The sequence below is a fragment of the Panthera uncia genome (assembly GCF_023721935.1).
Source record: "Panthera uncia isolate 11264 chromosome C1 unlocalized genomic scaffold, Puncia_PCG_1.0 HiC_scaffold_4, whole genome shotgun sequence".
In the NCBI taxonomy this organism is placed as follows: domain Eukaryota; kingdom Metazoa; phylum Chordata; class Mammalia; order Carnivora; family Felidae; genus Panthera; species Panthera uncia.
The window spans coordinates 96214694-96240326 of NW_026057585.1; the positions used below are offsets into that span (position 1 = coordinate 96214694).

Sequence of the window (25633 nt, forward strand, 5' to 3'; positions counted from 1 at the left end):
AGCCATGGCCCCTGGTGGCACATCCCCCTGGGGGGCTTTGATCTGGAGACCCGTCCTCCAGGGCGCGTGTTAGCTTGTCACATGTAACCTGCCGGCTCTGTGTTTCTCGGCCTGAGGTCTGGCGGGGTTGGGGAAGGCGTGGGAGTTTTGTGGGTCAGTGCTGGCCTTTGGATCTGTGGCTATACTCTTCTTTCTCCTTCTGAGGGCCAGCTGCTGCCCACCGACTACAGGAAGTAGTCTACTACAGTAGTAGTAGGACTGGGGTGGGAGTGGCTCTCTTGGGCTCCCAGACTTTATTCCCTGTCTTCAGCCCAGTCCTCGGTTGATGCGCGTACCGAAACTATCAAATGCCATTATGACTCACCAGTAAAATCACTGTGTCCACAGCACCATTTACTCAGAGCCAGGAAGGGGACATGGTCCCGGGGAGGCATGTGCCCAGAGGGAGTCAGGTTGGATGATCCTGCTACATCCCTTTTCCTGGATTTTCTGGAGGTGCCTGGACATTGCTGGGAGGTGGGAGAGGCCTCCACTCTAGAGGACACGTTTGTTTTTTGTGATTAGTCAAAGGGGGACTGATTCCAGGGTATTTGTCCCATTGGCACACAATTCGAACTTACAGCAGCATCCATGGCTGAATTTAGAGGCCCCGGTCAGGCTCCTTGAAGACTCTCCCTTGAGCCTTAAAATGAAGCCCGTAATTCCTGATGGTCCTATAGCTTTGCCACCTCATCAGGGTCCTGAGAAAATTACTGCGGGTGAGCCCCACCCTGGGAAGGCCCTGCCAGACACGTAGTGATAGTACCCTGTCCCTCCAGACACCCGTGTGCTCAAGTCAGGCATCAGAGAACACATCAGAGCGCTCCATGGAACTCTTGGCGAGTGTGGGAAAGGCAGAAAAGGAAATTGTGTCCGGTTCCAGGAAACAGAGGTTGTTGTGTTCGACAACAGCCAGAGGGAAAGCGCACTGAAGAGGCTGTGTTGCCCAAGACAGAGCCACGGCGCCCCTCCCCGCGGCTCTGTCCTGTGGCATTTTCTTCATTCGCTTCGTCCATACTCCAGCAACCCTCTTTATGCCATCGTGGTTGTGCGTTCCCAGGCTCTCACTATGCACCCCCTGCCTCCCACTGCCTGTCCTGTCCTGGCCTCAGTTCAGGCTGTCGCCTCTTTCCCCGTCAGGCTTCTCATCTCTCCACGTGCTCGGGGTAGAATTTCAAGAAAGGCATTTGAGGGCTCTGGCTGCACCTTGCTGATCGCTCAGATACACGCACAAGGCCAGTTATGGGCCCTGGGCCCTGCAGCCCCCAAGTGCCTATCTGCGTGGGGGTTATCCTGGTGTTTGCTTTCACCCCCTTCTGCTGGGCCAGCTCAGAACCAAATGGCTTTTGGGTCCAGGTCTGCGGCAGGCTCTCTAAGGTCTCGCGTTCCTTGCCGGGGGGACAGTAAGGGAGGCTGTGAGCCATGCAGGGGGAGGGATCAGAAAAAGGAAGCAGGGACTGGGGTCGGGCAGGGTATCTCCGCAGGTTTCACCAGTTGGGAAGCCCCTGAGAGGGAATCTCAACCCCCTCCCCCTCCACACCGCGGGGCCTTCTAGAAGGCAGCATGGTGAGGGCATGATCTTTGGTTCTGGCAGCCCAGGGCTGGGGCCTGCCTGGCAGAACTCCTGTCCCCTGCCAGCCCCGCAAGCAGCCTTGGTGATGCCAGATGCACTGTGCAGCTCCTGTGACCCGGGGTCTGGGTGGGGGTGGGTGGGAGTGACCAACCCCTAGTAGGTGCTCAGCAAACTTGTGGCATTTGAGAGGCAGTGTGAAATCGGGGGACATAATCGAGTTTTTGGAGTAGGAAACACCTGGGTGGGGTCCCCGATACATCTACTTAGTTTTCCTGCTCTGAAAAAGGGGCTCTAATAATACCTAGCTACACAAGAGGAGGGTGCTTCTGGCAGTGAGGACCGCCCCGTAGATAGAGGCCACAGTTGTGTTTGGACGAATGTGTTCCCTCTCTAAACATGACTTCCGCTTTGTGCCAGGCACTGACACAAGGTCAAGGCTGGGGCATGGAGAGACAGTTCAGGACCGCCATGCACAGAGCTGCCCAGGCTGCCCCACTGGACTGACCAATCACCAGTGGGGAAGGGTCCCAGGTGTCCCGCCATGGTCCCCCAGGCACAAACATGTGGGTTTCAGGATACACCATCCTGGAGGGGGAGGGTGCAGAGAAAGGAGTTTCTCTGTTTAGCCTTTTGCCTACGCAAGTGTCCATCACACCACCTTCCCCCATCCCACGCCCGCCAGGATTTCATGTCCTGAGACTAGGACTGGTGTGTCTGCTTACGTAACAGATGGCAGTCACTGCTGCCATCTGGCACTCAAGCTGGCAAAGCAGTGAGGGAGCCCAGAACCTCAAGACGCACCAAAGACAACTCTACCACGTGCCCGGGTGCTGTGATCCAGAGCTGGAGAGCTGAGCTTCGCCTCTCCGTCATGGTCAGCTTCCTGTGTCATCTTGGCCAGCGGGAGTATGTGAGGATTTCATCACACACTAATCTAGGTGCCGCTGTGAAGGCATTTTGCAGATTCGGTCAACATCTACAAGCAGGTGACTTCAAGGAAAGGAGAGTACCTTCAATAATGTGGGTGGGCCTCATCCAACCAGTTGAAGGCCTTACGAGCAAAGACTGAGGTCTCAGAGCAGAAGAAAGGTGGTCTCAAGACCATCATATCAACTCCTGCCTGAGTTTCTGGCCAGTTGGCCTGCCCCATGGATTTTAGACTTGCTGGCCCCTATAATAGGGTGAGCCAGTTCCTTAAAATAAATCTGTATAAATAGATACAGAGAGAAAAGAGATATATAAATACACAAAGATATATAAATACAAATAAGCTATTGGCTCTGTTTCTCTGGAGAACCTGGCCAATACACCCCCCCGTCCAGCTACCTGATCCCCTGAGGGCAGCACCCAGGCTGCCGGCAGAGAGCTGAAATCCCTGTGGCCTTGAGTTCAACTGGCCTTGACTCCTCATTTCAGTACTGCTCTAACCCCTCATCAGAAGAAATGGATTTGAGTAGCCATCCCAGGGCAGGAGGGGTTTGTAAAAGCCTAGCATACCTTTCTGCAACCATGGACCCAGGGGTCAGCAGTATAGGTTTGGGGGTTGGCAAACCATAGATCATGGGCAGATCCAGCCTGCTGCTCTTTTGTATGAATAAAGTTTTATTGGAACACAGCCATGCTCATGCATTTGTGTATATCCATTCACAGCGTTGTCTGTGGCTGCCTTGCCCTGCAGTGGCAGAGCTGAGCTGCTGGGCCAGCAAGGGGAGGACTTTTGAAGCTTAGATGAAACGGAACTTTTTGGGTTTGATTCCCTAAAACCATCCCCAGAGAGAGGTTCGCCAGCTACTTGGGGCCTGAGTGGGGGAGGAAATTGAGTTCTCAGGAAGATCTGATGAAGCAATTCTCATACCTAGGGCAAGGGGCTTATTAAACATGCAGATTCCCAAGACCCACCCTTAGAGATTCTGAGTCACAGGCCCGAGTGGAGCTCAGAAACTTGGGTTTTCTCCCTAGAGGATCCTGATGCTGGGAATCCCAGGCCCATGCTGTGGGAAACCTTGGATTAGGGTGTTTCTCCCGTCCAGGCTGCAGAAGCCAGTCCCTCAGTGGTGCCTGGGCAGGGAGCGCCCCACAGGGACACCAGGCCCTTAAGAGCATCCCATATTGGGGCCCCTGGGTGGCTGAGTCAGTCAGGCGTCTGACTTCGGCTCAGGTCATGATCTCAGGGTTCAAGCCCCGCATCTCTGCTGTCGCACAGAGCCCACTTCAGATCTTCTGTCTGCCTCTCTCTGCCCCTCCCCAGCTCACGCTCTCTCTCTCTCTCTTTCTCAAAAATAATAAAATAAGCATTAAAAAAAAAAAAAGGGGCATCCCATGTCTGTGGTTACCCCGGCCCCCAGGAGAGTCTGGACCTGGCTTGGCTTCAGGATGTGGAGTCCCCTAGAGCTGTTACACAGCCTTGGTCTGTATTATGATCAGCCAGGCCTAGCAGGGCCTGGTCCTGCTCCAGTGGCTGGAGCTGCCACAGAGATAAGAGACGTCTTTCCTGGTGTTAAGCCAGGCCACTCCCTGGCCAATTCATGCCCTTTCCCATGATGGCATCTGAGCCTGCTTAGATGGTGGCGCTTTGTTCCTTTCCATCCTGCTGAAGCTGGCGTCTGCTGTTCTCTACACGTGGCCACCCAGGCCCTGGATGAGGGCCAGCCTGCGGTGACGAGCCTTGTGATCTCTTTGGGACCTCAGCTACCCCAACCCTAAAATGGAGAGGGAGCTCAAAATATGACATTCCCACCAAGAGGCCTAGTTAAAGGGTCACGATGAGGTCCAGGTGAGGACAGAGACTCTGTCTCGTTTCCCGCTGAGCTCAGAGCAAATGCTCAAAGATGTGGCTGAGGAAATGCTAGGCTTCCGGTCCCCTCCAAACGCCCCGCGTGTGCTCCCTGCCTCTGCACACACAGATCATCTCCTGGGGAGTCAGAGAGAGACAAGAAAGCAGCTAATTAACCATTGGCTCTTTATTTACAGCTCACGGGAGCACATGCAACACGTCATCACGGGACTACAAGGGCCTGGCACCTCCCCCCCTCCCCCTGCTGCCCCCACACTTTAAAGAGGAACCACAGCACCCCAGGGAAGTTCCCAAGAGTCAGAAAACCCAATGACTGAGGGCTCCAGGCCCAGGTGCTCTGCTTGATTTCCTCTGAAAATAGACCAGTTCCAGCCCTGCCAGGGCCTCAGAGCCTGGGGGTTTGTCCACCCGCTGGTTATTAACTAAGCAAACCGGATCTCAGATCTGCCAACTCCCACACCCAAATGTAAAGGCTCTGAATTAGCTAGAAGTCCCAGACCATCCCACTTTTCTGGTTCCCCCTATACATCCTAGACCCGTGTCTCTCAAACTCAATCGTGCACAAGAACAGCCTGGCTCTTGTTAAAATCCAGACGGCCGTGCCCCCCTGCCACAAATTTTGGTTCAGCGGACCTGGGGTGGGCTCGGGATCCCACACTTCTATCAAGCTCCCAGGTGACGCCATGCTGCTGGTCCAGGACCACACGGTGAGTAAGGAGAGACTAGGGAGCCTCTTGCACCCAGAAGAGGCTGAGGATCCTATATCAGACGACCTGTCCTGACTTAGGATTCAGAAAACACATTCCCTGCCATGAAAGTCCCTGGTTCTGCAAACCAGTTCCTGCTGCCCCCTAACCCCCTCCCCCATGCTCCTCACTGCGTCCCATGAGAGGAAAGGTCATCGTGGAGGTGATGGTGCCAGTCCCGTGAAATCCCCAGTAAGGAGCCTAAGTGGTTTGCTTTCTGGCTCCTCCCAGTGTCCCTCCCAGCGCCCACTTTCCTTGCTGTTCTGCTGTCTTACAGAGATGTCTTTGTAGGTTCCGTGTATGTTCACTGACTCTCCTGCTGCAAAGCGGGTCCATTTCCAAGGAGCTGTGGGCCCACCATCTCAACACTAGATTTTACTGGGTGTGTTGAATATGGCTTAGAGTAAGGATCCATCTGGGGGGAGGAAGGGGTTGTGGCTTTGGATTTGACTTGTGGTTCCTGTCATTCCTCAAGGGGCAACTGACGCCGTCACGTTCCCTATGAGGCTCGGCCCTCACGTCCTCTGACCATCAGCCCATTCCCAGCAGGCTGGGGAGCCACTCTTAGCATCGCTGGACAAATCCCAGAAAGGAGTCATGTGGCAACCGTGGGCATGGCTGCCTCTGGCTGAGTCCAGAATAGGTTTCCAAACTTCTTTGACCACAGAACCCCGCCCTCTCTTTTCTAAAGGAGCATCTCCTGGCCCCAGTGTTCCAGGGGAAGGAGCCTGAACGGTGACTTTGAAATGATCCTTGAGTATATGATGGGTCATCGTCAAAGAACAGAACGCCTACTAATACTATCCTAGGAAACAAATTAGCCCACACTGGGGGCTTATCATGTGCCTGGCACTATTCTAAACATGCTCTAAGGATTTTACGTTTACTTCTGGCAACAACTCTGTGAAGGGAGAGTCATTAACCCAGTTTACAGATGAGGAAATCAAGGCACAAGTAACTTTCCTAAGGTCACCAAGGTGGTAAGAGGTGGAGCAGGCTGTTTGCTACCAGCTGCACTCCCACAGTCAAGAGGACAAGGGCAGAGTTCAGGCCCAGCTGTACATTAGAGTTGCCTGGGGGAGCCTTGGACACAAATGAAGCCCAGACGCAACCCAGATCAATGAAACCAGCACTCGTGCCACTCTGCCGGTGGGCCTGGGCATCAGTACCTTGGAAAGCTCCCCATATTCTTCTAACGGGAAGCCAAGTTTGAGACCAGTGACTGTAGCAGGAACCTGTAAACTAGCGCCCGTGGGCCAAATCCAACCCACCACCTGCTTTGGGATAATCTGCCAGTTAAGAGAGGTTTTTACATTCATAAATGGGTTTTAGAAGATCAAACGAAGGCTAATAGCTTGTGACATGTGAAAATTATATGAAATTCAAACCTCAGTGTCCACAAAGTGTTTTATTGGAACACAGCCTAAAATATTTAACTGCCCTTTATGGTAAAAAGTTTGCTGAATCCTGGATTAGGGATTCTGTACCAGCGAAAGAAATGTAAGATAGACCTAAGGAAGAACTTCCTGGCAGAGGGGTTTGTTAAACACAGGGGGCTCTGGGATCCCTAACTCTGGTGTTAGGAGCTTTGCACCCACAGACCACCTTGCAACCGCGACATGCAGGTGGCTAGGGCAAAGAGCTAGACTCCTCTGAATTTCCAACCGTGGAACTCCCCTAGTAGACAGGGATAGTTCCATGGGGCCTTCTGTGTTTTCCATTGCTGATGTCCCCGGGCCATCCTATTAGCCCCCAGACACAAGCGATGGCAGACATAAGCAATGCTGTGCTTCCTGCCTGCAGCCACCCCCTTAGGGTTCAATCACAACCTCAGATAAGCCGCCCCAAGTGAAGCACACACAGCACGGGCGTTGTCCGGTCTTAGACAAAACTGCCGGTGGATTTGATTTCCAAATGGCCGGCTTTGATCTCTTTCAGTTCCCCTGCCCCACCCCCACGCCCCAGATTCCTTTGCCCATAGAACTTGAAAAGGGAGAAATGAGCAAGGATATTTGGTTTCTCCTAGATCTGTCTGCTATGCTTGGTGCCAGACCTCTGACCCTGACTGATTTTCCCAATGGAGTAAACAGCCCTGACATCACGGGTATGGTCCCTCTGGCAGGTGTCCAGGCCAGCGAGGAATTTGGACAGGGAACGCTTTTGTCATTTGCAACCTGGTTTGCCCTGGACCAGAGGGCTGACCAAGAATGAGGTGCCAGGTGTGTATAGGGGGGATTTAAGTGGCTCTCCTGAAGTGGCCCTTAGAGCCAAATCTGCTGGGAGAGATGTTCTGAGGGCATCGTGGGTCTAGCTTATGGGGGGGCGGGGCAGGTAGTTTCAGACAGCACCTTGACCTCAGAGGTACCTCAACTCCTCAGTAGGCTTTGCTGCAGAAGTGTGGTGTGGGGGTCTAGAGATGTCTGTGGGAGGCCTGGAAACCACTAAGGCAGCATGCAAAATGGGTGCATATTTTGAGTCCATATTGGCATTCGATTCTGAAAGGGCATGAACCACAGAAGCTTAAGAAGCTATCAGGGCAACGGCAAAGCGCATGTCCTGGGACATGCACTCTTGTTTCCCCCAAACACATCGTATCTCAGAATACCAACTCCCAGAGGGCAGCGACCAATCTTCCCAAGTCATGCCTTCCCGGCAAGCGGGAGCTTAATGCATGTTTTGTTTTTAAAGATGATATACCTTTGTCCAGGGAAGGCAGAGAACAGTTCGTTTTTGCAGACTTCATCCCAGGGAAAGGAACTGCCAGGGAACGCTTCTTTCCCACTGAAAGCCCTGGAGAACCTGGGATAAATCCTTGGTTTTGGACGAGCAACCACACGTTGGGCCTGGGGAACCCGACAGGCTTGGCCTGGGTTCAAATCCTGGCTCTGGCATTTACTCCCTAGGGCCTGGGTGCTCTCAGTGGGGTCCCCATCAGCATCAGCATCAGCAGCATGTCCCCCCCCCCCCCCCCAGAGCTTGTTAAAAATGCTGAAGCGACTGAGCCAGAATCTGCATTTGAGCCAGATCTCCCCGGGGGTTCTTACACAGGTTAAGGTTTGAGGAGCATTGATCTGGGACCCTGGACAAGTCATAACTAACTCTGCCTCGGTTTTCCTCACCTATAAAACGGTGATAATGCCCACTCTGAAAGGTCATTGTGATAACTAAGAGAGATAACGTATGGCACGCATTTAGCACAGTGCCAGGTACGGCAGAGGTGTTCCCGCGGTCACCTCCTCGGGTTCTCTGGTCTCTGGGAGTGGTCCCTTTACGCGCTCGGAAACCTCTCCATTGCAGTGCTGAGGTCGGGCAGTAGAGGGCAGTCTCGACATTGCCATCGCGGAGTACGCGGTTCCCCCGGGGCCGCGGGGGCCTCGTGGGTCCTCCGGAGGCCGGGAGGTGGGCGCAGGTGTGCCGCAGCTCGGCTCCTGGGCGGGGGCAGTTCGCCCAGGGCTCCCCTGCCGGGGCTGAGTGTCCTGGGCTGGCGCCTGCAGCCTCGATCATCTAGTCCCCATCCGATCTCGCACGGCTAGTTCCGAACAAATTGCCCGGCTTCTCCAAACCTCGGCGCGCGCGCGGTCCCCAGGCCGGCGGGGAGGCGCCTCGCGCAGAGCCGCTAGACGTTGATGAAGGATCCCTGGTCGCCGTTGGCCGTCTCCGGCTCCACGCAGCGCCCCTTCCTCCGTGTGACCCTGCGGTTCCGGTGGAATTTGGCATAGCAGCGCAGCCCTGAGCGGAGAGAGTCAAGGCGGTCAGGGGGGGCCCACCGCCAGGGCCCGCCCCTTCCTTCCCCGCATCGCATCCTCTGGGACCCCCGCCCCCACCGCCCCGCACACTTTCACCAGCCCTTCTTTGTGCTGCCCTAAAACCCACCCACTCAACACACGGCAGCCGGAGTGGGCTTAGAAAAGACAATAGGCGGGGGGGGGGGGGGGGGGGGGGGGAGGAAGGATGCAGAGACGGAGCACAGGGGCTGTTCGGGGCCATGAAGCTCTTCTGTGATACTGGAATGGTGGACACATGATGCATTTATCAAAACCCGTGGAATGCTCAATGCCAAGAGTGAACCGAATACACACCATGGGCTTTATCAAGACCGTGGTTCTTCAATTGTAAAGAGCATACCACACTAATGCAAGATAACAGGGGAAACCGTGCAGGGGGGTGGGGGGGAGAGGGCACAGGAGAACTGTATTTTCTGTGCAAGTTTTCTGTAATCCCAAAGCTGCTAAAAAAGATGGTCTATTAAAAAAATGTGTAAAGGGATGCAGATTCTGCCCTCCCCTATAAACCTCCTGTGGCTCCCCCTGGAACTCAAATAGAAATCCAAACTTCCCAGTCTGGCGTACAAGACCCCCTGGGACCTGGACCCGCCTCCCGTCTGCCCTCTTCACTTCCCACTCTCCTCTTCACCAACTCCAGCCACACTCAGTCTTCTTGCTTTTCCTCAACACCCAGTCATGCTCTGCCCCAGGGCCTTTGCACTTGCTTTTCTCTTAGCCAGAATCCCTTTCCCAAGCTCTCTGCATCCCTGGCTCCTTCACAGCCTTCACGGCTCAGAGACCCTCCCTGACCACCCAAATTAAAGTCAGTGTGGCCCTTCTGGCCCACCAGTGGGAGGGTTTCTTAGCTGAAGCTCTCTCTGTCATGGCCACCAGCATCTAACTGGGATACACGGCAGGTAGATGTATTTTTCATTTAAGGCCTCAGAAGGCCACATCCTCCTGGTGGTGGCAGGTGGAAAGAGATGTGAGTGTGGCCTGAGCAATCCCACCACTTCAGGTTAGGAGTGACCTCAGGGAGAGAGGACATTGCTACTTTAAGATTCACTTATGTCACCATCCAGAGAATAAAGGAGCAAGCTGCTGGGTAGAGTTTGTGCTTAGTGGTCTAGAATTTACACCTGGGTCACTGGGCTTCCAGACCTGTGGCCACACAAGTGACACTTGGAAAGGGGAGGGGATTCATGAGCAGGAGTACTAGGTTCCCACAGAAGCCCCTTCAGAACCCTCCAGAACCCAGGCTGGCCCTGACTGCTGGACTTAAGCCCTGGGCCCCGTGTTCAGCATTTCAGGGTTTCTCAGAGGTCCTCAGGACTCTTGGTCCTCAGGAGGGTTCCTGGCCACCGCCTAGATCCCTCTGGTGTGGCATCTTGGTGACAGCCGCCTCCTGGACCATCTTTAATGAGCTGCCTGAGTTGTCACTTCTGTTCTTTTTTTTTCTGGAGCCTGAGTCTCCCAGGAGGAAGCAAGCGTTCCTTCCAGGACTGACCAGTGCCAGAGGGATGAGAGGAAAGGAGCAGATGGGGCTTTGGATGCCGACGTATCTTCCGGATGCCTGGAAAGCTGCCCCCTCCCGCCTGAGGTCCAGGGGAGGAAAGAAGGAAGGATTCCTGGATGGTGGGGCCACCCCCTGAGCACCCGGCCAGGCACCAACCAGGCAGGTGCAGCTCAGCAGGGCCGCATCCCCCCCCCCCCACCTGGGCGCTCGGGGTTGGACCTGGAGGCCAAGGATTGAGATCGGACCTCAGAAGTGTTCTGGCCAACCTGGACTGGAGTGCCCTCCTGCCGGCTCCATACCTCAGTCTCCTGCTCTGTGAAATGGGTCCCCAACCCTGCCTACACGTAACAGAAGGCAGTTTCCCTGCACCCTTCCCACCCTGCCTTCTCCTCAGCTCCCTGTCGGTCCTATCTCCACTCCTGTCCCTCAGCATCCTGCAGCAGGGACCATGTCACTCTCCCACCTAACACCTGCCTACGACTTCCAATTCTAACTCAAACAAGGCTGACAACGTCCCATGTGATCCTCCCCGCTAGCTTCTCCCACCCGGCCCTTGGGCCACCTTCTCTGTTGGCCACTGTATGCCGGGCCCACTCAAACACACCAGCCTTGTTCCTCCCAAGGTCCTCGCCTTTGGCCTGCTTCTTGCTTGGGGGTCTCTCTCCTGCTTCTTGCCTGGGGCTCTCTCTCCGTCCCTATACCCTCCATCTTCTGGAGGCTGGTCCCCACTGTCCCCTCCAGTCTGTCCTTCCTAAAACAAATCTGATCCTCATCAGACCACCTGGATTATTTTCTTTACAGCCCTTATTACTTTCTAAAGACACCTTATCTCTTTATTTGCTTAGTATCCGTTCATCCCATTAGAATGGAATCCATGGGTGCACTTTGCCGGTTCTCTTTGCCGCCGAATCTCGAGTGTCCAGAACGGTACCTGACACTCAATAAATATTTCTTGACTTGGGGACGCCTGGGTGGCTCAGTCCGTTGGGCGTACGGCTCTTGATCTCGACTCAGGTCATGATCTCACAGTTTGTGAGATCGAGCCCTGCGCTGGGCTCTGCACTGACAGTGTGGATGGAGCCTGCTTGGGATTCTCTCTCTTCCCCCCTCTCTCTCTGCCCCTCCCCTGCTTGTTCTCTTTCTCTTTCAAAGCAAACAAACAAAATATTTCTTGACTGACTAGACCGTGTAGGTGTATTGCTTTCACCGCAGATAATTTTTGAGGCTAATCTGAGTAAAAACAGGGCTTGTATCTCAGGATGGTCAGCAGAGGGACCGCGACCAAATTCTCCCACTCAGAACACGTGAACACTGATTAGCTAGTGAATGATACCGAGCAACTATTGTTCACATTTGGTATTTTATCTTTAAAAGCGTACTTCTCTTTTAGAGAGATATACTGAACTAATCACAGGTGAAATGTCTGTAAACTCCCAAGAGTTGCTTCAAAATCATACTGGGAACTGAGTGGGGGGGGAGAAGTGGCACAGATGGGCAGTGAGTCTGTAAATCCTGATGCAGAATGATGGGAAATCACTCTGGGGGGCTAACGGTTGCAATAATGATTTCTAACGCGTATGTTTGAAATGTTTCAGAATGCAAAATTAAAAGCATTCCCCTACTTTTCTGGCTGTGTGAGTTCGGGCAAGTCACTTAACCTCTCTGTGCCTCGGTTTGCTTATGTGCGGAAGGGGGATCATAATAGCTCCCTTTCCCGGGACGCTTGTGCATGATTATGGGAGATGGCGTGAGTGAAGTTCTCGGCACAAGAGCCCGGCACAGCGGGGCACACCTGGGCAGGTGGGAGCTCAGAAGAGTTAAGGACGTAGCTGGCCAAGTGCATCCTCCCCTGGGACAGTGCTGGGAAATCCACCCCACCCCTTGTTATCACACTTGGAAGGCCTCCCCAGGGATAGAATTCTGGTATGAAAGTACCAGCCTCCTCAGATGTGATCTTATTTAAAGAGATGCGCGCCTCTCCTCCCTTCTCCCACCTCCAGATCACAGGAGATCATGCCAGCTTGTGTTTCAAGAGGTGAGAAAAGCACATCTGAGAACCAATGCCAGGAATCAAGACTAAATGAGTTCACAGATTGGGAAGGCACCGAGCAAAGCTGTTCTTGCTCATGTTTTCAGCTCCCGAGGCCCTCTTCCACCCTCTTCTTGGCCGCGGGCCCCTCTGCCCACCCTCTTCAGAGCCCAGGGGACCCCCGCCCCCCAGGAGTGCGGGCTCACCTTCCATACACATGCAATCATCAAAGCATTTGTTGTTGAGGCCACGGTTGTGGGGCGTGCAGAGATGTTCCCGAAGGTCACAGCAGCTCCCTGCTCACACAGCAAGTGCGCGGTCAGCCACGCTTCCCCGGCCCTCCCACCGCCGAGCCCGCCGTCCCACTAGACAGGAGATCCATCATCTCCGTGGCAGGGCCGTGGCCCGGCAGGGTGGGCCATCTGGTGCGCAAGGCTCCCTACTGGGACCACCTATGGATGCCATGGCCGAGGCCCCCCAGGGGCGGGTGGCAGAGACCCCAGCTGCCCCAGATGGGCAATTGATAGAGCACGGGCAGAGCGAAGGCGGTGTGGGATGGCCTCCCAGGGAGAGGGGGCAGAGCAGCTGGGGGGGGGTGTGTGGAGCTGGGAGGGGCTTCAGGGATCATCGCTGCCAAGGTCCACTTTGACAGATGGGAAAACTGAAGCCCCTCCCCCCCCGCCCCCCGCCGCCGCCTCGGGGGAGCAGCAGGGGGGTGGGGGGGCCGGGGGGCCAAGGTAGACCCGAGGCAGGGCTTTGCCCGCCACACACCGAGCCAGCTCTTAGGAAGACTGTCCAGTTGACCCCAAATCAAGCCTTTTCTTTGCGCTCAGGGTGAAAACCATGTGTTGCAGAGGAAACGGCCTGTCCGGGAGCTGGTGGTCTAAACACTGGGGATGACAGGGTCCCTTTCCCTGGGTTGCTATGAGGAGCAAATAAAGTACGAGTATGACAGCGACACTCAGGAAAGAGGTAGCTCTGGTTTTTGTTATTTCTCTCCCTTTTAGGGCCACGGACCCACAGGCCCTGCTCACGTGCCTGGGAACGTCCCCACACCCGTTCAGCCTCCCCTCCACCACCCCAACCCTGACCCTGCACCCAGCCGTGTGCCCTGAAGGCGGATGCTGGCTCCGTACCTGGCAGGCAGTCTTGATGATGGTCGCACGGCTCACCCTCAGCCGGTGACGTTCCGTTACCGTCGCTGGAGAGTTTACCCCAGTGTTTCTCTGGCAACGAGAAGTTCTGCTGTCAGAAGCTGACGCCAAGCAGAGCAGAGAGACTCGGCACGTGGGCGCCGGGGACTGGGTGCTCACGCTGCCCCCGGTACGGTGTGGCGTGGACAGGACTGTCTACCTCGCTCTCTCTGCCTTCGTCTTCTCCTCTCTAAAATGGGCTCAACAGCAGGATGGGCCTAACAGTTTTGTTTTGTTTTGTTTTTTTCGGGTAAAACGAGCTGGTAGAGGAAAACGTGTGCCGCGTGATCGGCACTTGAGAACAGCCTTTGCCTTGTGGGTGTCAGTGCCAATTTAGACACCACGCCCTCCCACTCTGGACACCTGTAGGTCAGGCTGGGCTCACTGGGGCCCCCACCGTGACAGACAGTGAGGGGGGTGAGGGAGAACCCAGGAGTGGGGGTGGAGGGCTGGGCGGACGTACCTTTCTTCTTTGCAGAGGGCCAGACCTCAGGTTTTAAGTCTTCATAATCGGTCCAGTCGAACAAGGCCATGTCCAGTGTGGGCATCACCTCCCCATCAGGCCTGGGCTGAGCCTGCAGGAGGGACATGGAGAGGAGGGAGCCTGGAGCTCCCAACAGGTGCGAGTCGAAACATGGGACCCCAGAACCAGGGGGTTAAGGAAGGGCTCCTTAGAGGCCAGCTCGTCCTCTGCTGGGCAGCCTGGAATCCCAGCCCTGGGGACACGGGGACAGCTGCCTAAGCAGTTCTCTCACTCTGCAGCCACCACCCCAGTGGGATGGTATTAATGCAGACAGGTGAGTTATCCGCCAGGCCCCTGAGGGAGGGACCGGGAAGGCATTCGTGCCTGCTCAGGGTTTCTACACCTATGCAGCCGGGGAGTTGGGTGAAGCCCAGCCACTCGCTTTCCTGTCCCTTCTCTCCTCTGACAAGTCATTGGCTCTGTAGCACCGCGAGGCCGCCGCTCAGTTCACCTCGCAGCCAGCGGTCTCGGGGCTGGATCAGTGCACAAGGACGCGTTGGTACGTGTGAAAATTTTCCCCGAGGTCCCTGCTCTTTTCCATGCGGACCCGGTGTGCTGAGCTGGCACCTGCTCCCTTGCCTGTCCCTGGAGTGAACCCTAGGACCACTTTGTCCCGGACAGTAGCAGCCCTTTTAGCAGAGAGCGGCTGCCGGGCTGCAGCTGAGTTGGACAGGCATCAGGAGACCTGGTCCGCCTCTAGCCCCGGTGGCCTCATCCCGCTCCCTCCCACCCCTGTGCCTCAGTCTCCCTAAATATACGATGAGGCTCTTCTGGGGCCCCTTACCTGGGGCCACAGGGATGTGACAGGCAGGATCAGGGACTCTTCTGTGGCAGGTGCTGCCTCAAAGGTGGTTAGGTAGAGGATGGTGGGGGCCAGGCTGGTGGAGGATTCCTCCATCGTGGCATCCGGTGCCTGGTCTTCGGACGGCTCTGCCTTCTTCATCAGGGAGCTAGGACCTCGGACCAAGGCTCGGCCTGAGACACGGAGTGGGAAACACAGGAGCTTTATCTGCTCACCACCCTGTGTCAACCCACAGCACAACTCGCATTTCCATCTGCGAACAAGGAGGCAGCAGGGACTATGTGCCAAGCCATGGGCTCAGCCAACACTCCTGTTGCCCACCTTCCTGGGGAGGTGGAAACGAGGGACTGGGGTGGTGGGGAGAGAGGAGGGAGGTCTTGAATGAACTTGCAGTGTTGCCGCCAGGAGGCAGCCCAAGGATGCTCTCTCTAAAGCAGCAGTCCGGCCAGTTCAAGTCAGGTTACAGCCGGGGGCGTAAGTGCAACAAGTGCGAACTGGTGGGATTGACCACGGAAGGCTTCCCGGAAGAGGTGAGGTGTGAGTAGGAGAGGCTGAGAGGCACTGCACTGGGGAGAGGTCTTTGAGATGGCAAGATCCACAGTTTGTCACGTACAAGCAAGGGCTTCCTATGTGGTGATAACCATCGCCCTGTTGTATGCTGGGTCCTTCCTTACAAGCATTATTTCATCTAACCACGGTAGGAACTCTTAGGAGATGGGTGCTCCTTCAGGCTTCATCTATGGGGGGTGGTGTGGACACGGAAGCACAGAGAGGTTAGGCAACTTGCCTCAGGACACACAGCTAGGGGACAGCAGAGCCTGCATTCAAACACAGGTCCATCTGAGCACAAGGCCGATGCTTTTGGCCACAGATGCCACCTCCCAAGACCCGTGGGCATTGGGGTAAGTTGAGTGTGAGGGGACAGTGTGCAGGATTGGAGGTGGTCAGGAACAAAGGGGCTCTGAGAGAAGCTGGAGGCCCCGGGCTCACCCTTGCCTCTTTTTTCTCGGGCAAGATCTGACTTTGAGTTTGATTGGGTCAGTCGGGGCCACCCCACCCTCCGGAAACAAACCCCCGAGAGTAGAAAGGGGACTTAGGGACCATTGAATCCACTCCATTCATTTTACAGACAAGGCAACTGGGGCCCAGTCAGCCAGAGCTCCGCAGCAGGTCGGCAGTACCGGGCCTGGCCTCCAGCACTGTCCCCTCCTCCATTCACCCGCCACACTGACTCTCTTGGGGTGGGGGTGGGGCCCTTGGTCCGATGAAGCTGGGGCCTGGAGTTGAGCCAGGATGAGTTCATGCCTTGTGAGTCCTTGAGGATGCCAGCCTCCCCCACCCAACCTGACCGTGACCTCCAAGGGGGTGGGAGGCTGAGTCTAAGCGGGGATCTCTCGACTGTGTTCTGTCCACTTGGGGGGGTCTCAGGAGGCCTAGCAAGGAAGACCCCAGCGGTTGCAGGAGGTGGGGGTGCCCAGCCTCCATCACGCTCCTCTTGGAGAACACCTGCCCCACAGTTGCAGCACTTGGTCGGCCCCTGGTGGCCTTGGGGCCAGGTCAGGCAGGAGGAGCTGCCTGGGCCCAGCTGTTGGGACATGTTTGTTCAGGGACTGAGTGGGCAAAGGAGGTGGCGGCCGGGGCCAGGGGGCGGCTAGGCCCTCACGGGGATTTGGGGATGTGGGAGAAACTTAAAGAAGGTGACCAGGGCCACGGGGGAGCACCCCAAGAGACACACAGGACAGAGGCAGGAGGGATAAGGACGCCACGTCTCTCCCTGGGTCATCCGTGTCCGGGTCAGGGGACGGTGACTCCACACTGAGAAAAAGTTGAGAATTAGCTAGTAACAGCTACTGCTCACGGCACGTGATGCTTGTCAGGTGCCATTCTAAGCATCTAAGTCCTCTATGAGCCCACACTGAGGGTAGATGGAGCCCTCATCCTCGTTTTGCAAAAGGGGACACCGAGGCACAGAAAGGGGACTTGTCCCAGGCACGCAGCTAGTAAGCGGCAGAGACGCAGCCGAACTGGGGCAGACCTAGCTTCAGAGTCTGAGCTCTCAGTCCCCGCTCTGGGATTCAGAGTTGAGTAAGTGTTAAGTCCCCTGGTTGGGGACCGAACTAGTCTATCTCTACTCCGGGCTTATAGTAGGGTGGATTTCGGTCAGACACAAGGCAGAGCTTCCTGACTTAGGAGGATCATTCCCACGAGCCACCACCAAGGCTCTCCCAGCTCCCTCCTCTTACCAGATCACTCCGACTTTTGAGAGACCCCCTCCCCTCCTCTGGGGGTCCACTGCCTGCCCTCTATGGAGCCTCTGGATATCCTCCCCGGCTTCTCACACCATCAACACTTCTCCACTTCCCTTGTGCCCGCCCCCACCCCCCTCTTGGAGTCCCCTTGGCCATGGGGGTATGCCCTTCCCTCATCCCCCCACCCCTCCTTTCCATGTCAGGACCCCACCCCCTCGCAGACCTCCGGCTACCTCTGTGCAGTTTCAACCTTTCCCTGCGTCTCTTGAACTCCCTGCCACGTTTCTTGACCCTCTCTGACCCGGGAGACCGGTTCTCCTTCTCTGGGTAGGGCAGTGCCAGCCCTAGGAGCGGGCCCTTGTCCTCCAGTAGGCCTGCAGGACTCTGCCCGGGCAGCGGCTCCCCTGCCCCTGGCAGCCTGGAGGCCTGCCTGGTGGTGGTGACCACAGCCCCATCCTGAGCCCGGCCGGGCATGCCTGGGCCCCGCTCCTTCTTGCCCAGGCCCCGCCGGCGGTGGTGGCTGGCCTGAGGCATCCACAGTGCTGGGCCCTGGAGGTCGATGTGATTCTCAGGAAGGTTCCGAGCCGGGGTTCCAGGTCCCAGGGAGCCTGCCAGGCTCAGCTCCGAGAGCACCAGGAGGGCGAGGAACAGCATGGGGACAACGTGGGTGCTGGGCCCGGCCATGAGCTCTGGTCTGTAAGAAAAGCAGCACCATGAGCAGACAGCTCAACAGCCCTCTTCGTCTTCTGCTTCCCCACTTCTGCAAATCCCCTCACCCACATCATCATAGCCCGGTGTCTCTCAGCAGGGATGGAGGGGGACATTTGGCAATGTCCGGAGACATTTTTGGTTGTCATAGTGGGGCAGTGTCGCCCCTTCTGGGGTCAGGGATGCCGCTAAACACCCTACAGCTAGCACAGGATGGCCCACGAAGGAGGCTTGCCGGCCCAGGAAGACCACAGCGCCGAGGCTGGGAAGTCCTGGTTTGATTGGCTTAAGCAGCATCCAGGTTCCAGATTCGTCTAGAATTCTCTTTGCACAGACCTCTGCCCTTTGCCAAGTCCCCCGGAATGAGCTGCGTCCTTCCAAGCTCAGAAACAAGCCTGTCCTGCCCGAGGCTTGACTCAAAGCCCAACTCCGAACAAACAGAACAGCCTCTTTGAGCGCGTGCCACGGGCAGGAATTGGGTTCAGAGCTTTGCGGGAACTCATATCACTTTGTCCTTTCGACAAGCCTCTGAAGTGGCTCCTAGCATTTTCTGGAACAGCCACTAAGGCCCAGAGAGGTTAAGCCACACCTAGTAAGTCTCATACATGTAATTGCTACGTCTGTGCTCTGCACCTCCCTCGTGGCTGTCCCAAGACCGCTCGGTCCCTGTCTTTGCTCTTTTCTTTTTCTCTAAGGGGCCGGGAGGTTCTGACACAGCCCTGTCTCTGCTGGCACTGAGCAACTTGGGAAGAAGCTTGGCTCTGACCCCTGCAGGGTGGGGTGAGCTGACCCTGACCTACCCTCAAGATAACCCTTCATTGCCCACCAGAAGTGGGGCCTCCTCAGGGCACACACTGCTCCCCCCGCCGCCCCCCTGTGGGAGGAGGAAGCAACCCCTGGATGTTCCAGAAGACGTCGGAGCTAAGGCTCATGAGGCCTGTGGCTGGGGACGGTGGGGCAGGTGCCCAACTCTGGCGACCACCCCCTGTGGCCCCACCTGCCCCCCACAACCTCCCTGCCCCCGGCTCCCCCACCCACAGCTTCGCCTTTAGCCAACTCCCAGTGAGGCTCTCAGAACGGGCGGGGAGGGCAGGCCGGACAGGGAGGCCGGGGCCCCACCAGGCTGACCCACTCTGAGGGGGTGGGGGGCCGAAGGGGGGGAACAGCTCCTCCCACCTTGCCTGGTCCCAGGGTCCTTTATCCTGCTCTCCTTTCATTCCAGCCTGGAGTGCCCTGGTCCCCTGCAAGGCCCAGGCCCTGCCTCCGCGGCCTGCAGCTCCAATCTTGCTAGAACCACCGACTGAGAGAAAGAGGCCATCCTATTTCCTCCCACCCCGGGGAGCCCCCTGCGCGTCCCGGGAGAGCCTCAGGAGCCATGTGGGACCCTGGGATGGCATGGCGTGACAACTCCTGTCTCGTCACACAGCCTTCCGTGCCTAAGACGGTAAACCATGAAGCCCTGGCCCGCCTTGCTGTCCACCTCAGTGGCCACACGAGGATTCGGCCCCATCAACCTCACCTCCAGCCTTCCCGTAATGAGGGCTCTGGAGGCCGGGGCTCAGGCAGCCGGGGCCTGTGCTCCTGGGCTCCTGAGGCAGCTGGGCGGGAGGAGGGGGGCCATTCTAAAGGCCTGTCAGTCAAGTATTGTTCTGCCCCCGGGGAACCCCTTGAACCCTGTTTCCGGGCCTGAGACAGATGCAGACTCCTCTCCAGGTTGGTTGGCCAGGCTTCGCTCTGCCTGGGACTGAGAAAGGCTTTGAGGCTGTGTGGGATGCTGTCCCCCACCCCGCGCGGCCCTTCTGTCTCACAGGGACAATAGCCTGAGAGAAGCCCACAGAGTGCCCTCACCGGCAGGGGTGGTGGGAATAGAGAGGGGTGAGGCCGGTCACTCCAGAAGTGCAGGAAGAGGCCAGATGAGGCAGAGGAGGAGGGGTGGGCAGACCCACAGGCCCTCGTGGGCCAGCATGCTTGACGCGAAGCAGGTCGGTGACTCTGAGAGCCAAGGTGTGAGCTCGCTGACCCCCCCGGGGAACTGTCTCAGAAGACAGCCCCTCCTCTGCAGAGCCGGAAGAGGAAGCCCATCGCCACGCCCTCAGGCATCATGAGCCCACCCGTTGGCATCTCTCTCTCCCACCGGGGTCCTGTTGCCAAGAGTCTTCCAATGGCCGTGGGTCTGTTTACGGTACCCCAACTGGCTTCAGGGCCATCTTTGTTCCCTCCCTCCCTTTGCACCCCACAAATCACGCGCGAGCCAGCCTGGGACAAGCAAGAACGGATTTCAGTGTGCGGTGCTGATCGATGCACCCACTGGGAGCCATTTCTCTCCCCAGACCTTACCGGCACCGTCCTGCCCCCAGAGCAGCTCGTACTGCTGACAGATTCCTCTGACCATGACCCTCGCCTGCTCGAAACTGTCCTTGGCTCCCTATTGCCTTCCCATTTAACGGCGACTCTTTACCTCGGCACTCAAAACCTTGTATAACGTGACCCCGACCTGGCTTTGCAGCCTTGGCTTCTACTTCCTCCCCCTCACGGTCAACAGAGACTATTCTCCGGGCCCCAAACACACCCCACCTTTCCTATCTCTCTTCTCACTTGGGCTGTCCCCTCTGCCTCAAACAACCCCCTCTCCCCCCCCCCCCCCCCATCTCTCTCTGTCCAAATCCTGCCCGTCCTCTGGGGTCCATCCCAAATGTCCTCTCCTCCAGGAAGCCCTGTCAGTCCCCCAGTTACAAATGCTCCCCACCGCGCCCCCACATATGTGTGTCCAGCTCCTGAAGACCTCATGTGCCATCTTGTGCTGGGGCAGGCTTTTTTAAAGACTGACTGGACAGAAAGATCCTAGGGGGCTCTGTCCCTCTCTTCCCTCTGTTCCCATCACATCTACAGGACCCTGCAAATAACAGGCACTGACAGTGGATGGGAATGGAAGTGGACTGAGCGCAAAGTGACCCTGAGCAGAAGAACATGAATAAATTCCTAGGGTGGTGTGTGTGTGTGTGTGTGTGTGTGTGTGTGTGTGTGTGTGTGTGTACGTGCGCGCACGTGTGGGTTTGAGAGAGAGCATGAGTACTGGAGTGAAGGCTGGGCATCCTGGCACCACTTTGCCCTGACCACTGCATGAAGCCCTCTCTCCAAGCCCACGGGATTTGTTCGCAGGTCTTGGCACAGCCCAGCAGCTGAGATGCCAGCCTGGCAAAGCGCCTCAGGAAACGTGGGCTGCTAACAGAAGTCGTGCCAGGGATCCACAGCCATGAGGGGCTCCAATCCACTTCTGTCACTCTGAAAGCCAGTTGGAGGCTGCATTACAAAGCGCCGAGCATCCAGGCAAAAAAGGGGCAGCAGGCCCCCCCTCCTCCACCCCCATCAGCCCTGGAGGGTTGTCCCCGCCTACGGCTTGCTCACAAAGTCCGCCCTTCCGGGCCCCCGGGGAGGATGCCCTCCCCAGCAGCCTGGAGTTGCCCTGAATGAGAGTTGTCAAGGGGACTTCAAGACCATCCGCGACCCAGAGATGCCCCTCTCGTAACTGAGATCTAAGTGACTCATTAAAAGCAAAACAGAACAAAAGCAAATGTAATCATAGGAGCTGCCGCTGAGACTGATTTCGTCCACTTCTCCCTGCGTCCCTCCCCGCTGCCCCGCACAGCATGTCATTTTCTACATTTTTAAAATGAGGAAACCGAGGCTCCGGGAGGGTAAAGCCACACATTCAAGATGATGCAACTCACCCAGTGCACATGGACGGTCCTTGCACACCACCGACCATGAACTGAGCTTCATCAGGGGTCACCTGCCTCCCCCACATAATCTGTCATTGCTGTGAGTGCAGTCGAGGCCCAAGAAGGGGACCAGGCACTGGCAGCTGGGGACAGGGAGGAAAGAACTTATCTCATGTCCTTAAGCTGTCCCTACACAGTGGGGACAATTGACTGGGAGCTGTCTCCATCCAAAGGCTGCACACGCGAACGAAGGCACTTAATTGAGGCTGGAGTCTACCGTGATTCCTGAGCCCCTCCCCTCCCAACAGCCTGGCATTTAGGGCCAGGAGACTAGGTTCCTGTCCCACCTGCCTGGCAGACAACTGTGGAGCTGGACTGCCCCCGGGGCATCCCAGGACAGCTGTAGGGCTCACATTCCTGCCTTGCTGATCAGCTCACCAGCCGCACGGTGGGTTGGGATGGGGGGAGGGGGTGGGGAGGAAGAGGGATGGGGGGGTGGGGTAGTAGGGCTGGGGGTGGGGGGTGGGTCTGATGGGGATCCTGGGCCAGGAATATCAGTGATGCTCTGACAGAGCAGAGGATTACCGAGCTCAGTCCGGGCTGTGAGCCAGACAACCACCCACTGGGAGAACTTGGCCCATCAACCCCTCTCCCTGACGCTGAGTCTCCTCCTCACGTGTGAAAACGAGACATCCGAGCCACCATATTTGCTAGAGATGCTTCAGGGCTTCTTTAAACGTTTGATTCTAACATCACTTTAAAAAAAAATGTTTTAAACTATTCTGAAAGCTGTAGCAAAGACAACAGACACTCTCAGACACGCTCTCTACTCAAATTTTAACACGAGCACTGCACCATCGTCACTCGGGCTTCTCCTGGGTCACTGAAGAGTGTTCCAGGGGCTCAAGGTGAGCAGTTGAAAAGAACCATTATGGGGGCACCCAGGTGGCCCGGTCAGTTAAGAATCCGACTCTTGCTTTCAGCTCAGGTCATGATCTCATGGTTCGTGGGTTTCAGCCCCGTGAAGTGGGGAGCCTGCTTGGGATTCTCTCTCTCTCTCTCTCTCTCTCTCTCTCTCTCTCTCTCTGCCCCTCCCCCACCCCTCTCAAAATAAATCAACTTCGAAGGGAAAAAAAATAATAAAAGAATTGTTGCCATTCGCAACTACTTATGTACGGGGGGAGCAGGAGAAGAAGACCATCGTATCCGCAGGTGGGGTGGCCTCAAGGACCTTGTCTGCCCAGGGAGCCTGGGAATTTATGACCTACAGTGACAAGCCTTCTCCATCTGTCTGACAGCCCCCCTGTGGGGGAGGGGTGCCGGGTAATATCCTCTAGGATTCGAGTAAGCTCCCAGGGGCTAGGGGCATGAATTCAGAGGACATACTGGTAAATGCTAAAAGGTAAAACAAATTATATGATTAACAACCCCATGCCAGGGCTGGCCCTCCCTCTCCCTCGCTCTTGGAGGAGGCCTACTGTGCTCTGTCCATTTCTCTAAAAGTGGCTGACCCCTTGGGCACCAGTGAGACCCTAACCCACAGGGCTTCTGGGATGGGCACCTTGAGACCAGTACAGGGTCTCTTTGGGACGATCGCGGCATTTCTATCTTTTTAGACTTCTGCAGAAGAGAATGCAAGGTGCTGGGGGTGGGGGCTGGACAGGGAGGTGTCTTAATTCCCGCTATTCCTCTGGCCACAGCTTGGGTCTTGAAATGACCCTTTCCATGGAAACACCCTAACCCTCTCCAGCTCATAAGAAACTTGCAGGCAACCACCCACCGCTAAACTTGAGCAGGAAAGGACCTCTGACCTCTGAGAGACCAAGAAACATCTCTGAGATCTTGCTCCCTCGAGAGAACCCAGCTGGCAAGGGACATGCTGAAGTCACCCCAGACTCCCTTACCCTGGGGCTCGCTGTCTCTCTTCTCAGGCTTCGGTGATGAGCCCTCAGGCTCATGGGGACATGGCCCGGATCCTGGGTACTAAGGGCTGGATCGTGTTCTTCTGAGCAGCAGCCTCAGGCAGGCCCGGCCTCTGTGTGGGTGCCCGCTTGCCACAAAACCCTGGCCATGTTCCCTGCCGTGTTTTGGGTGACTGGAACAGCTTCCCACGCTGCCCTTCTGCCTCTGCTCCTGCTTTTCACCAAAACATTCTCTGTTTTGTGGTCAGAAGAACAAATCTGGGGGCGCCTGGGTGGCTCAGTTGGTAGAGCGTCTGACTTTGGCTCAGGTCATGATCTTCTGGTTTGTGGGTTCGAATCCCAAGTCGGGCTCTGGGCTGGTGGTGGGGAGCCTCCTACGGATTCTCTCTCCCTCTCTCTCTCTCTCTCTCTCTCTCCCTCCCTCTCTCTCTGTCCCTTCCCCACTTTTTCTCTTTCAAAATAAATAAATAAACCTAAAAAAAAAAAAAAAAGAACAAATCTGATGACTGGCTCTACGGCTTAAAACTCTTCAGTGGACATTTTTACAACCTATCCAGCAGACAAGAGATTAGCTCCTTAATATATAAAGAGCTCTCACCCACTCCCAGCCCGCGGGTTGGGGGGGGGGGGGCGAGGTGCGTACTTGGGCCTTGACAGTCCTGATCTAGTCCCCACCCCTCTCCCTGTCCAATAGGAAGAGGACACAGAACAACCAGAGCCCCACCTACCCTTCCACAGGCCTTTGAGCCAACCCAGCCTCCTGCAGAGGACTCTATCTTGAGGGAGGCGGTGGGAGGAGGGGGGGGGGGGGGGAAGCACCGGCTGCTGCTTTGCAGTGGAGACTGTAGGGGAGAATGACACCAGGCGGTCACCACCGGCTGAGCCCCTCTGGGTGCAGGACCTGGAGGTCACGTAAAGGAGCCCGCTCCAGTCTCAAGGAAGAGAGCTTCGTCTCTGCTGGGGAAACTGCCAGTCCAAATGGGGATACTAACCCTGGCCCTAGGGGGTTCCCAGTGTCACAGGGGAGATCCACGTCTTGCCTCGGAGGACTAGGATCTAGGGAGGACTCCCGGACGGAGAAGAGAGACACCCCTCCCGCCCACGGGGAGCTCTCAGTCTAAACAAGGAAAGCGACTCCTGCCCCAAGGAAGCCTGCAGTCTGAAGAGGTAGACTCAGGGGCGCCTGGGGGGCTCCGTGGGTTGAGCGTCCGACTTCGGCTCAGGTCCTGATCTCATAGTTCACGAGTTCAAGCCCGGCTCGGCTGCTGTCAGCGCAGAGCCTGCTTCGGGTCCTCTGTCCCCGCGCTCTCTCCGCCCCTCCCCCTCTCACGTGTGCACAAAACCAAACAAACCTTAAACAAAGAAATCAAGAGGTAGATTCATTTGCTGCCCTTAGAGGTTCCCGATAGGAGAGACGTACCTCTGGCCTTGGAAGTTCCCACAGCATGGGGGAAAACATACCCTTTGCTGGAAGGAGCTTCTAATCTGCAGGCAAAGACATAGTGCCTGCCCTCCAGGTGTCCCCACTCTGACCTGCTGGAGAGGCCGGAGGTCCAATGAAAGCTCGAGGCACAAACTAGCACTGATTCAAACAGGTGTCAGCCCAAATCCATCAAGCTGAGCCATGGGAGAGCCCCATGGAGCAGGTGGGAAGAGCTGTGTGACCTTGGGCAAGTCATTGAACCTCTCTGAGCCTCGGTTTCTTCTGTAAAATGCCAGGGGTTGTGGAGGAGGAGAAGTAAACGTATAGAAAGTGAGCAGAACCCAGTCCGGGCGGGATAAGCAGTAGCCCTTGTTATAATGGGGAAGGGAAAAAGAGAGAGAGGGGGTGGTGGGTGGAGGGGGGGGAGAGGGGTTGGTCCTGGAAGCATTTGTGCATCTGTGCCTGTGTGGGTCGAGGGGGGGCAAGCACAGGTGGCCATGTCCTCAGTCCTCAGTGGGGTGATCGATGGTTTCCCGTGGGGTGGGACAGGACAGGCCCAGGCCAGCCTGGAGAGGACCATTGTCTTGGTAAATGAGGTTTGGCTTCCCCGCAGGGGCGGCCCCATCTGCTTTT

The 25633-nt window shown here is 56.5% G+C and overlaps 1 protein-coding gene and 1 non-coding gene across 2 annotated transcripts; one reads left to right on the plus strand and one right to left on the minus strand.

Annotated features, from left to right (window-relative positions):
- Positions 1-8114: 8114 nt before the first annotated feature.
- DRAXIN (dorsal inhibitory axon guidance protein) lies at positions 8115-17921 on the minus strand. The gene is made up of 6 exons (XM_049618102.1): positions 17462-17921; positions 14962-15152; positions 14118-14229; positions 13598-13687; positions 12668-12757; positions 8115-8881 (listed from the first exon to the last, which is right to left on the minus strand). Exons 1-6 carry the CDS (start codon positions 17910-17912, stop codon positions 8769-8771), a joined length of 1047 nt encoding a protein of 348 aa, XP_049474059.1. The 5' UTR covers positions 17913-17921; the 3' UTR covers positions 8115-8768.
- A 5922-nt stretch (positions 17922-23843) lies between these two features.
- Positions 23844-23928, plus strand: TRNAQ-UUG (transfer RNA glutamine (anticodon UUG)). The gene has a single exon. It is a non-coding gene; the product is annotated as a tRNA-Gln (tRNA).
- Positions 23929-25633: the final 1705 nt, after the last annotated feature.